Source organism: Paramisgurnus dabryanus, chromosome 6 (genome assembly GCF_030506205.2).
Source record: "Paramisgurnus dabryanus chromosome 6, PD_genome_1.1, whole genome shotgun sequence".
Classification (NCBI taxonomy): Eukaryota; Metazoa; Chordata; class Actinopteri; order Cypriniformes; family Cobitidae; genus Paramisgurnus; species Paramisgurnus dabryanus.
Genome location: NC_133342.1, coordinates 17,252,865 through 17,266,711, shown reverse-complemented (window position 1 = coordinate 17,266,711; position 13,847 = coordinate 17,252,865). Strand labels below are relative to the sequence as shown.

The window sequence follows — 13,847 nt, the reverse complement described above, 5'->3', positions numbered from 1 at the left end:
CATTGTTCTTTCAATATATTTTGATAAAAAAAGAACATAATAGGCTATAGCAATGAAATCGCTTTGAAATGACACATATGCTGTATTTGGTCAGTATTAATTTGCTCATTGCTTCATTGTTCGTGTCACTGAAGCGCGTGTAATAAATGTGCAGCTCATTTGTTATTGTGCAGTAGATAGATGTATTGCGCTCCTTCAGTATAATGATGCTTGTCTCAGCCGCGGAGGACAAATGCACGGCTGTGATTTTCTTCACTGTCATACTCAGGTACTGAAACTGGCACTGAAACTGAGTGCGAAGATGGACAGTTTCAATGCAACAATGGGAGATGTATTCCCACTATTTGGAGATGCGATGATGACGATGATTGCTCTGACAACAGCGATGAAGAGAACTGCTGTAAGTTACCTTTACTCATTGTGACCAAGGCCGCCTTAATGCACGGGCTTACCTGGGCTGAAGCCCAGGGGCCTCCGAAGTTCAAGGGCCTCCCATGTTCGCGTTCATGATGAGCTGAAAATGTCATTTTGTTTTGTAACTTGTCAGGTTTTCTGTCAATCACTCTAATTTCACGTTACATGTCTGCTGATTGGTCCGTGGTAACTTACCGTGAGAGAAAATGTCAGACATAGCAGTCAGATTTTTCTATTCCGCATAATGTAATTAAATGCGCGTTGTCAACTTGGCATTTCTGCATGTTAGACTGAGTGTGACAGAGAAACAGGAAATAATCCACCAACAAATGAAAGAGTAATTTCTGAAATTTCATAATAAGCACCAGTGAGGTGCAGATCTCTCTTTCTTTCGCCCGCATGCATGCTCGCTCCCTCTCTCTTTCGCGCGCGTGCTCGCTCTCTCTGTGCTTGTGCAGCTGAGAGTCTCTGGCATGCAGAAGTCTCTCCAAACGTGCGCAACGAAACTGTGCCACCAAATAAAGAAAAGAGTTCCCGCACATAACGCTGTTAGTTGTTATAAAGTTTAAGTTTACTCGCGTTTATATCAGTGACGCGTGCGCAGCTGGAGCGATGCAGTTTGACGCGACATTAGCTCACAGTACACACATCTGTTGGTTTAGATTAGAAAAACGACAAAGAGACGCAACGGTAAAGGTGCAAGTTTAGAAAGTAAAGAGCGACACGACCATCTCAAATGATCATCCCCTGATAGCACCATTCATATTTATAATCTCCTTATCTAAATACAGGTATGTTCCCTGTCTGTTTTGTGCATATTCATGCTTGTTCGTTTTACATGCTTATGTATGCATAAATACTAAATACAATGCATACTATATCTTCAATATCCTACAAAATAAATAAATGTTTAAAAAACAAGATTTTGTCTATAAAGACTTATCTTTTGTTATCATTAATGCATTTTCACTTTAAAACTAACTTTAACTTATTTTATTTTTAAAACTGTGCTGAGCATTTGGTTAGTGAGTGGCAATGAATTTTCTGCAAATTTGTATATTCCAAGAACTATATAAACATAAAGCTTATAAACATATATACTTTCACACATTTTGGTTTTATTATCACCAAAAGTAGCTGTGTGTGGTTGTTAAATAAAGTGCCTTGTGATTATGCTCAAGTAGGCTCAGTGATATGTTAATAATGATATTATGGTGTTTTCTGGGTCAAAGAGGGAAAACTCACTGTTTTATGTCTCGAAAGAAACTAATGCATTTTGTGATGTAGATTACCTAGATATACACTTAAAAAAAAAATGAGACTATAAATTGAGGGTATGGGGGGCCTACAAAACCTCTCAGCCCCAGGGCCTCACATTAGGTTAAGGCGGCCCTGATTGTGACAAAGCAGCGATATTAATACCTAACGTACCAGTTTATATTTTTTCTAATGACTTTAAAACCGGTAAATGATAATGGATATCAACTAAAGGATAATGCACTAAATCATAGTGATTTTACTCCACATTTTACTCCTTCAATAAGACCATAGGGCTAGCTGTCACACTTTCTACAATGAATATTTGTTAGGGGTACATTTATTTAATTATGTACATTTCTGTTATTTACACACCTTGTCAGGCTGGCTATTATGCGAAACTATTGACCATTTGCACTGTTATAGTAGGCTTTAAGGGAAGACAGTAAAAGTGAAGTAATGACCAATGTATGGTAACCCATACTATTACTGTAGCACCCGGGGAGCACTGGGGAACAGGTGCAAGAGTACCTCAGTTGCAACCTGCTGTTTATGAGACTTGAAACAGCAACTCTCAGGCTACTCTCAAATCTCTATCCATTGGTTAGAAAGGTGACCAGGCGAATGTGAGGGAATGGGGTGGTGGAGGTATGATGAAACTATCAAGCATAATGTGTGAGTCGATTGCCGTCTATATAGGTTTCCATTAAAGCTGTTTACATCCGGTCACAATTACAAGGTGATTAGGTAGATTATTTGATTCAGGGTTCCTACCGAACTTTGTTAATAAAACATCCTTTAGGTCATGACTGTCTAACAGTTTAGTGGGCTTTTCAGCAAAATAAAACATTAAAGGGGACATTTCACAAGACTTTGGTGTCCCCAGAGTATGTACGTGACGTTCTAGCTCAAAATACCCCATAGATAATTTATTATAGCATGTTAAAATTGCCACTTTGTAAAAATGTGCCATTTTTGGGTGTGTCCTTTAAATGCAAATAAGCTGATCTCTGCACTAAATGGCAGTGCTGTGGTTGGATAGTGCAGATTAAGGGGCGGTACTATCCCTTTCTGACATCACAGGGGGAGCTAAATTTCAGTGACCTATTTTTTCACATGCTTGCAGAGAATGGTTTACCAAAACTAAGTTACTAGTTGATCTTTTTCACATTTCCTAGGTTGATAGAAGCACTGGTGACCCAATAATAGCACTTAAACATGAAAAAAGTTACATTTCCGTGATATAAAGTGCAAAAAATGATATAGAAAAATGTTAAACAATAGATTTGGTTAAACAATTACAGTTGAAAACGTTTGATTGATTGATTGATTGTTTGATTGATTGATATATATTTGGCAAGCTGTTCTGACCTGACATTTATGTAAAATACCCTTTTCCTGAGAAAACTGTTCAGCCGGGTTTAAACATTTGTTTACCCAAAAGTTTGATGATTATAAAAATTTTAGTACAGAAGACAAAACTCTCCAGATTTGAAAGAGTTTTGAATAGGAAGCTAACAGAAGCACTGTTATAGACTCTTAATTTAGACTCAAAAACTATAGTTACTGAGATAGAGGTTTGTAACAAATAAACTTGTGTGACACTAGCCCCAGCATCTGCTACAAGCAATTTTATCATTTTTTTTTTAATAGTTTATCATCTATTATTTTACCAATGCTACTTTTTGAATGATAACTTTTCTCTAAGAAAAATGCTAATTATCTTAATTGCTTTTGCATAATTAGCTAGTGCAAAAGTTCCGTGCTTTCTGTGTTTTTGAAGCTTTGATTGTGTTTACAGTGCGCAATATAACACGTGTTCCTGTTTCATGTGTAAAAAAACACAGTATTTTTCACACAATGTACTTATCTGTATAGCGCTGTTTTCACTGTCCTCAAAACGGGCTGATTGTCTTCCTTGTTCTATGAAGTCCCTCCTTCAGAAATACGTAACAAGTTCTGATTGTTTAGTTTCCTGTGGGCGGAGCTTAGTCAAACACTTTTGCTTTGATGTCATTCAACCAGGAAGTAGATGGCTGTAGTCCAAACGGGCCGTTCTCTGTAGGCTTTGAAAGGGGAATTCTGTTAAAGAAAATATTTATCTTGGCATTGAACTTTGATCTTTATAATTTTGCAGGTATTGTTTATGGTCTAACAGCAACATTACACACTAACTAAAGTTTGAAAAATGGGATCAGGGAAAACGGGACCTATGAAATACTCATTGTCTTAGCACCTGATTTGAGTGTTGAAAGCAAAAACACATATTCTGGAATTCATGTACCCAGGCATTCATTAGACAGACACTTATTTATAGTAAAGGAATGATCTATCCACATCTTCTGTATGGTGTATACTTTATCTATTGCTGTCGCTGAATAATGGTCTGTTAGCTGAAAACAGGTCAGATGAAGTGTTTGTTTTCTTAAATAATTCATGTGTCACCACATCATACGCCTGTTGAATTTACTGTTGTGACTGCTGTTAAATTGCTCCCAACAAAGGGCACTCATGCTGTCTTTGCTTACTGTATGCGAACAGTTCCATGTAGGATCTTGTTAGTCGTAACAATATATAGTTATTTTTATGCACTTGTTTAGTGTTTTTCAAGCAGACAACCTGAGCGTTACACAATCAGGTACATTAAAATATACAGCTTGCTCTGTAGAACAACATTTAATAAATCTTTGTAATACATAATACTCTATTATTAGACTGTGTATTTATTCTCTTTAACGAATGACAGTACATTGTTTATCTATCATAATCCTGCACCTAGTTGTACCAACTGTTAGCAGAAAAACAGCTGACCTTTACCCTCTGACAGGTTCTCCTGATGTTGCTCCATCCCATCCCCCTTGTCTCTCTGTTATCTGTCCCCAACATCACTGTCCCCACCCCCACATCAAACAGCCGCATGGCTTCGATATATCCACGGCTTTTAATGCACAGCAGTGCCAGGGATGTATGCGTAGAATCATGTGATGTATGCACGTGTGAATAAAATTATCCATGGCCTTTGCCCTTTATAGTGCGTGTGAGTGGCATATGTAGCTGATTATCATGAGGACGAGTGACTTTTGTCAGGATTAGTTATTAAAACTGTCTTACTGCCGCATAAAATGAGAATATCTTTTCAGAGACTATTTGATAAAATGATGAATATCATATTTTCCGGACTATAAGTCGCTCTGGAGTTTAAGTCTCATCAGTGAAAATGCGTTTTGAAGAGGAAAAACATATATAAGTCACACTAGACTATACATCGCGTTTATTAAAAATTTTTTTTCACAAAATCCAAGCTGAAGGACAGACATTTAATCTGAAAAGGCAAGTTATTCAACTACAGCAGGTTGAATAGGTGTCCCGTACATGTTTAAAGTAACATAAACAGTTATTTACACGATAGACAATAGCATACAGAACATACCTGGAAGGCTGAATAGGCTAAATTAACACGACAAGCCAAATCAAGTTCAAAAAGGTCCCGAAGTCATTCCGCATCACTGAATCCATTGAATTACATAAATACAGGAACAGCATAGAGCGGACTCTCGCGGTTGTGGATGGTAATGGTTTCTCTTGGATCATATTAAATAATTTTGACATATAAGTGACTATGAAAACTATGAAAAAGTGTGACTTATAGTCCGGGGAAAATACGGTAAGTGAAGAACAGTGTTGGGGAAAGTTGCTTTTAAAAGTAATGCATTACAATATTAAGTTACTCCCCAAAAAAGTAACTAATTACGTTACTTAGTTACTTTTCATGGAAAGTAATGCTTTCGTTACTTTTGCGTTACTTTTTCTTACTTAGCTGAGGCTTGCAAGTGTTTTTTATGATTGCAAAAATGTCAAGCTCTGGCCTGCCATCTCCGTTTCTGACTCAAACTGTTCCCGCCCAGGCGCACAGAGTGCGTAATTCTACGTTAATATTTTCTGTTTAATTCAGTACATTATTTAATTTTTAATTTTAAATTAAATTGAAAAGTAACTTGCATTACTTTTTAAAAAAGTAACTCAAATATTAATGTGTACATACATACATGTGTTAAGTCAGTGGTTCCCAAACTTTTTCAGCGTGCGGCCCCCATGTGTACGGTGCATTCCTTTCTCGGCCCCCCAAAGAAAATTTGTGACAAAAAAACTGTTCTAAAACTCAACATTTTAATAAAAAAAACATTAAATTATACAAAAAAGTAGTGCTTTTGGTTAGTAGCCTTATTTTTTTTAGGTTTAATTACACAGAATTCATGATAAATTAATGTATTTCATAAAATGTCATAAAACTGGGGCCCCCCTGGCACCATCTTGCGGCCCCCTTGGGGGCCCCGGCCCCCAGTTTGAAAACCACTGTGTTAAGTAATGCGTTACTTTGCTCGTTACTTCAGAAAAGTAATATTATTACGTAATGCGCGTTACTTGTAATGCGTTACCCCCAACACTGGTGACGAATGTGATTTTACAGGAACCGAATATAACATATGCAATGAAACAATCACATTCATCACTTATTTGTCAATATTATAGAAAAATAAAATGTATTACATTGTGAAAATAACCAAACAATGTCTTTTTTGAACAAAATTGGATATTTATTAATATTTATTTAGTACTGTGAACTGTTTAAGCCCAACAGAATGATGAAAATTGCGAAGGCTAAATAAGGAAAATTTCTAAATGCCTTAACAACAGCAAAAGTGGGATTTACCAACCTAATATTTACTAGGCTGAATTTTGATTTAGTCTGCTGATTATAAAAACTGTACAGTAATTAAGAGCGTAAATATACCAGTGAGATTTCAGTGCAGCTAACAGCAGAACTAAGAGGCTGTTTACACTTGGCATTAACATGCGTTTTCGTCGATCGGATCACAAGTGGACGACGTTAATGCCAGGTGTAAACGGTGTTCAAAACGTTTTGAGCTCGTCCACTTTCGACCACTTTCAACCACATCCAGAGGTAGTCGAAACCACTATCGATCGGATCGCTTTGGTGTTGCGGAACGCAGATGTGGTTGAATGTGTTCGAACAGCCACACGCGACCGCCTTCTCTCCGCCCATTTATCTAATCTGAGGTATTAAACACAAGTTTTACGTCTTTTTTTGACTTCTGGCGTGAACATACGGTGAATAGCGCTATTTTTAGCCTTTCCTTGATAAAACTACTGCGGGTGTTCTCCGTAGTTTCGTTTTGAAAGCGTGAAAGTTGCGCGATCCTATTTCATCAATTGCGCTGAAAATTCTGAGAAAGCTCCAACATATAAATGTACAAAACACTTTGCAGCATGTATACTTGCTAAACAAGCAGCGGACTCCGACATAATATTAGTTTGCGTCCATATAAACTCATAATTACTCCCGCTCGCGTTTGAATGACAGCAGAGAGACTCGCCCACCGTCTCACGGACCGTCCCCTCACAGTATTCAGGACAGAAGCGGTCGAAAGTGGACAAAAGAGACGGATTTAAATACCAAGATATACCAAATTTTACTGTAAGTTGCTTTGGATAAATGATGTTGGCTGATTTGGTTTGCTTCTACTGCACCAATGACTGTTTACAAGAGGTACAGAATGCTTACAAAACAATAGATGATACATTGTAACACACAGCATATGGTAAATGCAATATAGAATCACAGACATGAAACCATTTCACTATTACCCTAGTACCACAATGTCCCTGTGCAGCTGTAGCCCCCGTCTGGGGCATCTCAAGAGGCTTTTCCCTCCGTCTGCCAGAAAAATCTTTTGTATCTCACTCTAGTGAAAGTCCTGTCTGTGTGCAGACTCCCACTCTGATCAACAGACAATGACAGAGGGGACCGTGGGAATAAAAGAGTGAAATAAGATGTGATTTTCAAAAAGAAACTGAAAGGGAATATGAAAACAGGAGCAATTTAAAACAGAGACGTGTAAAGCCGAAGGTATACTAGGGCTGTCCGTGCCGCCGTTCACATGACATCATTTTCGTTATTTTCGTCATTAGGAGTGTCCGCAGTCGGACAGTATGCGTACAACGTTAATGCGTGAAAAAATTGTGAGACAGGGCACTCTCCACTACAAACAATTACACAAAGACAATAGACAGCGTTTGCACACACACTATAATCTTTTTTTCTTTTATTTCACTTCTTTCAAGAACAGAAAGCTGTGGGGCATTTTCGTCACCATAATGGAGTAAAAACAAATCATATTTCAATTCAAATCTTTTTTTTAGCATATTGTTTCAACATAACTTGAAATCTCCAGTTTAAAGATATGCAAGTTTTACCTAATACATAAGACATATACAGCAGTTATATATATACACCCTCTTTTTGACCCTTAGCGACCCAATTATTTAGTGTACAATATGTGACCCTAGTCCACAAAACCAGTCATAAGTAGCATGAGTATATTTGCAGCAATAGCCAAAAATGATTAGGATATTAAGTTTAGATCATGTTCAATGAAGATATTTTGTACATTTTCCACTGAAAATACATAAAAAACTTTACTCATCATTAGTTATATGTGTTGCTAGGACTTAATTTGAACAATTTAGTCCTGCTTGATTTTCGTTGACTTCGAGTAAAATAATGAAACGTTTTTCATAAGATCACCTGGGGTCAATGTGTTAGCATGACAGAAGCTTGATGCTGTCATGTCAGAACAAGCAACAGCCGGCATTTTTCCTTTGCCCGAGTGCATCTCAAGTGAATTATTTGATTTTGAAGGCTGACGTTTCTTCCCCGCCACAGAAAACCACCACAGGTTTATCAATGCAATGCAAATAAAATTATTTTGTTTTTGTTCGTTTGTTGATCACGAAGAACAAAGTACATGAGGAAAACTAGGATTCCATGTGTATTCAAAGTGCCAATATTGTTTATATGGAATGGTGCGCTGTGATTTGTTAAGCGGATTAATAATTGCGTTCTGCAGAGAAGGAGAACTGGCGTTTGTCACAGTTTGGAAAAAATATTTCTAGTTATATGTAAAAGAAAACTTTCATGACTGCCTACCATCTACCACCATTTTCATCAGAACAAGGGTTGTTGAATACTGAATAGACGTTGATGTGTAAATATGGGTAATTATATCTATGTGGGCTCATAGTTATGACATTATAGCAGTAATGGCTTATGAATGACCTATTTTTACACGCAAACTCAAGTAAATATGCTTGTAAGATTGCAAGAATGAACTAGGCAATCATAAGAAAGATTCCTACTTCAGAAAAAACAATTGATGATATGTCCTTTTAAAACTTTATCAGGTAATTACTTTTACTAATACCAGATTTAACCCTTAGAGACCTACGCAGTATGCGTTGGGTCATTGTGGGTTTAGTGACTTGATCTAACCAAGAATCCTTTTCCCTACAAAAGATTAGCAGTCTAAGACATGTCTCCTATTTTCTGCTCAACCTGTGTCTTGTGTCTTCTTGAGCCAGTGCCTTGCTATGGCTATTAGGAACTCTGTGGTTTAAATCCACCTATTGACTGTGATTAATCTGTGTGATGTAATGAAAGATTAGTGGATGCTGAGTGGAGAGCTTACACTGATACCAGGGTATGGCACAAAAATCAATCCATCCTGATTTACCCACTGCATAATGCACCAATTTGTTTAAATGTGCTTTGTATGTACTCATATTTGTAATTAAGGACATCCATAGGCAGAGCTCAGATGCAAAACCCTCAACATGTTTGTAAATCTAAATGTGTATTTTCATCAGGTTCTTATGTTTAAGTTTAGTAAATTCACTTTAATTTCACTTAAACAAATGTTGATGTCTTTCACAGCAAAACCCTGTAAGTGCAAGCAAAAATCTCCACTTCTAAAAAAGTCTCCAGTCACTCTTCACTGTCCTTTCTGAATAAAGTTAAAAGGCTCAGAAATATCCTAATATATCCGGTAAACCTTCTTAAACTGGTCCAAAAAAACTCCTATTTACCTTCCGTAAAAATGTAATGCCAGATTCTGCCAACAAACCAGTTTTTCTGATGTCGGCCTGAGGTCGGATTAGGCAAATTTGATTGAATTTATCATTAAATGTGTTTGATGAACGTTTAATACGTGCCGAGAGCAATCAGTCAATATCATTACCTTTTATTTGATTGAGGTGGCATTTAGGGGCTTTTTCATCTGAGATCTTTATTTTTTGTTCTAGTACTAAATAGTTAAATCAGACATTTCACAGTCCGTATTGGACTGCTGTTAATATTCATTGTTATATTACATTTTAAACCCTTATTAGCATGATGGTCTTGTAGCTATATAAATAAAATGAACTTGAACTGTACATGGCAGCACACCAAACTAACATGGTCATAAGTTTAATTCCATTAATACTGCATCCAGATAAAAATGCGTTTCTCCGTTGGTTTATATTGCTTCATGCCTTCTGACAAAAGGCTGAGTTGAAGGGTGAATCTCATGAAAACATGGCAGCCCACATTTTCTTCACTTCATTACCATAATGGATCCTGATGTTTTACTTTTGAAAGAGTTTGAGATTGTTTCCTACAATGATTAGATTTACTGTAACAGTATTTAATTTTTCTGTAAAATTATTTCTTTTTTAATTAAATTATCATTCAAGACAACAAATACTATATTATATAAATATATAAAATACTTTAAATAATATTTTGCCATTTGTCATGTTTTGCATGGGAATATTGATGTGAAATGTGTTTAATTAATAATTGTCAAAATAACATTGCAATGCAATTACATTACAGTTTTCATGAGATTTACCCTCCTTTAAAGGACAAGTTCGGTATTTTACACTTAAAGCCCTGTTTTCAGATTGTTTATGATGAAATAGAACGGTTTTGACTGAAATTTCGACATATGCGGCTCCCTTGAGAATTTTCGGGTGTTTGTGTTTCACCTCCCACCTCTACAATGGGTTTAATGGTGCACTGGAACAATCCTTCCTAAAATGCATTAAACTTTCGTTTACAAAGACGTGAAACTCACCGAGTGGTCAGGGGTGTTCACTGATATGCTCACACAAAAATCGCTGCAAAAGACGCATTCAAACAGGTGTTTTAGCATTCGTTGTTAACTTGTGTACCTATTTTTCCAAACGCCTCACACCCGTACATTCTTCCGCTGAGAGCTTGAAAAATAGACACTCCAGCCCAGGTGGTGGTGCTAATCCGCCATTGCCAATTGCAAGAATAGAAACAAAGTTCCCGGCGCGGAGTAATACCGTACCTCACAGGACATCTAATACAAGTAAATGTAGTTGGACAAAAACTACGATAAAACCTGTTGGAATGCATCTTTTACAGCGATTTTTGTGTGAGCATACCAGTGAACACCCCTGACCACTCGGTGAGTTTCACGTCTTTGTAAACGAAAGTTTAATGCATTTTAGGAAGGATTGTTCCAGTGCACCTATAGACCCATTGTAGAGGTGGGAGGTGAAACACAAACACCCGAAAATTCTCGGGCCAGCCGCATATGTCGAAATTTCAGTCAAAACCGTTCTATTTCATCATAAACAATCTGAAAACAGGGCTTTAAGTGTAAAATACAGAACTTGTCCTTTAAGGGTATTTGTTTCTTTTCACAAGCCAGCGGTCATCTCAGATTCTCAGTAGGCTCACGTGTTATGATTCTAGCATTTTGTGCCACGTGTTTGCGTGTTCACATATAATTGCTAAGAATTTGCAGGAATTATTCTCTGATCCATGTTATCTTATAGGCTGCTGTAGATTGATAACACAGGGCAGACAATTGAGACTTCATAATACGCACATCAGTGTAGTAATGCTGTTTTTGAACAGTTTTGATTTGATCACGTCTGACTAACATTTCTAGTATTCACTGCTTTTGTACAATACAGCAAAAATTGCTTTAAAATTTTTATGATAATGTACTACAGAGAATAAGACTTCATACAGATTGATTTTTACATTTCGAATATTAAAACGTATTCACAACAGATCAATGTCATAGATAGATGTGTTTAAAGCGTAACTAAACCCCTGGTCAGAGCCTGACTCCACCCACTGCAATATTTGAAAAACGCAAGAAAAGTGGGCAGATCCCAAGGAGGTAGAGGGGACGAACTAAGTGTGTGGTGAGATCGTAACAAGGGCGTGGTGATCTTGAACCTGCTTACGTCACGAGTCATTTTTTGGACCCACCATCCAATAGGAAAACTCAACTGCAGTAGCCACCGTTCAACCTGAAGAGGGCAGCACTCAGACGTTTTTACACCATATATTGTATTATTGAAACACTTTATATACAAATGTCAAAAAACTTACTAAAATCAATGAACAGCACCAATAAAGCATCAGTCTTACAGATCATTAACTAAAAAAAGTTGGTTTAGGGTTTAGTTATTCTTTAAAGACAGGCACAGAAACATATTATATGCTTACCCACATACAAAAAAACATTTTGGGCACCTGTTAGTATGTTTCAAAAACTGTAGTTTACAGAAATATATTATATAAAACTAATAAATCTTTCAGTATGTATGGAAAGCAGCTTACAAAATCGACATCTCTTGCAATGCACAACTCAATCCAAGTGATTGAACCAGCATTAGCCATTTGAAAGCATCTATTTATATATAACTGTTTCATTTATCTTTGCAAGAACTGGCAGGTTAACCATTCAGATGTTTATTTTCCAGTCTATTTCAGCCAAGCATTTTTGTATCATGAGTAATTTCTTCTAGTTGCTAGATGTAGGTCAAGACAGCGGGGCAAAGCTAGTGTGTATTTATTTTCACAATATTAATTTGTGTGCACTATGCTAATGGGGTTGGCAAGAAAACTATATTACTCTGCATATCTGACTCAGCCGAACGTATACTGTAAATGACCTGATGCTGGTTGACCTATTTATTATTAATGCTAAAATTAATGATGTGTCTACAATGCATTGTTTATAGGAGGCTTAATTATGTAACAGAAAAAGCGTTTGCTGACATTTTTTTACAGTATGCTATGTCAACCAGTTTAAAACACACATCGTAATAGGATTGTTGCCTTACTGTGTAAGTGCCAAACACTCTCTACCCTGCTACTGTAGGTTTGCAAAGTAAAATCGAAATATGCACGGTTTATTTAAAGCTGTAAAACGCAGTTTATCTAGGCAGTACAGGGGAATGATTTGAAAAAGAAATATGTGATCAATTCTTGACCTTCAAAGCATAAATATGGACATGTATGAAAGTGCTGTGTTGAATGCTGTGTTGTGTTCCTAAACATCCCTTGGTTGGGCATTGCATTAGCAGTGCAAAAAGTCAAAGATTTTAACCCTTGGAAACATACAGATAAAATGTATACCTTGTAATGTACTGTAAGGTAGCGTGCACACCAAAGCTTTTACGCTGGCGACCGGTGTATGTTTTCAATTGTTTCCAATGGAAGCACAGCGTTTTTCAAAAAAGCCAGCAGCTAGCGTCTACTATGACTTTGTGAGTCATCATAAACAGTAAAAAAAAGTATATACTTTGTTGTGCAGACTTTCTATACAGATGTACCATCTGTTTCGACCACTTGACTGGGTACTACTTGATAAAGCAGCAGTGATTTTGAGAAAGATACGTAATAAGATTCTTTAAAATTGCATTCGGGTTAGCATTTCTTTCCCTTTAACTCTTTTTGATATGCTGTTTCTCTCCAAAACGCACAAGTTTGCAATTGAACCACAGTAGACCTAATCTTTTTAAAGCAGCTGTACAAAATGTAAACCTCAAACCTCCATCAAACAGCAGGCGACTGCAATAAGGTCCTATTAAGTGTAGAAAAAAAACTTGTGTAGAAAAGGCTCGAAGGTGATATCCGCCCTCTTTTACCTGGAAATCTATCATTAATCCAATGTCATGGGTAAAAGCTCCCCTGAAGGAGCAAAATGCAGAACAGTGCTTGATGCTAAAGCTTCAGTTCAGCACATCTCTAATATTTGAGCTTTTATACCAGATGGCAGCATGCCCCCTGTCGAGTGCCGCCCGAACCCCTTGAGGCTTGTGGGGATCAAAGCTCTGCCTGGAGGAAAAGTCCAAATTCATAATTGTTGACAAAAAACATCCAGAGAGGAAAGGCAACCTAAAAGTTTGATCTTTTCATCTTGTGTAGGGTAACGTTTTGCCACACTAGTGCAGCTCTGGTGAAAGAAATGCGTGTCCTTCATCATTCATCATAGTGGACACAT

General features: G+C 37.0%; 1 protein-coding gene across 2 annotated transcripts in view; it reads left to right on the top strand.

Annotated features, from left to right (window-relative positions):
- The window catches only part of LOC135749978 (low-density lipoprotein receptor-related protein 8-like), a 75,777-nt gene that overhangs the window by 417 nt on the left and 61,513 nt on the right, over positions 1–13,847 (top strand). For both annotated transcript variants that reach the window (XM_065268709.1, XM_065268700.1), the window contains exon 2: positions 269–400. In XM_065268709.1, the coding sequence (XP_065124781.1) occupies positions 269–400 (132 nt within the window). The remainder of the gene's footprint in view (positions 1–268; positions 401–13,847) is intronic.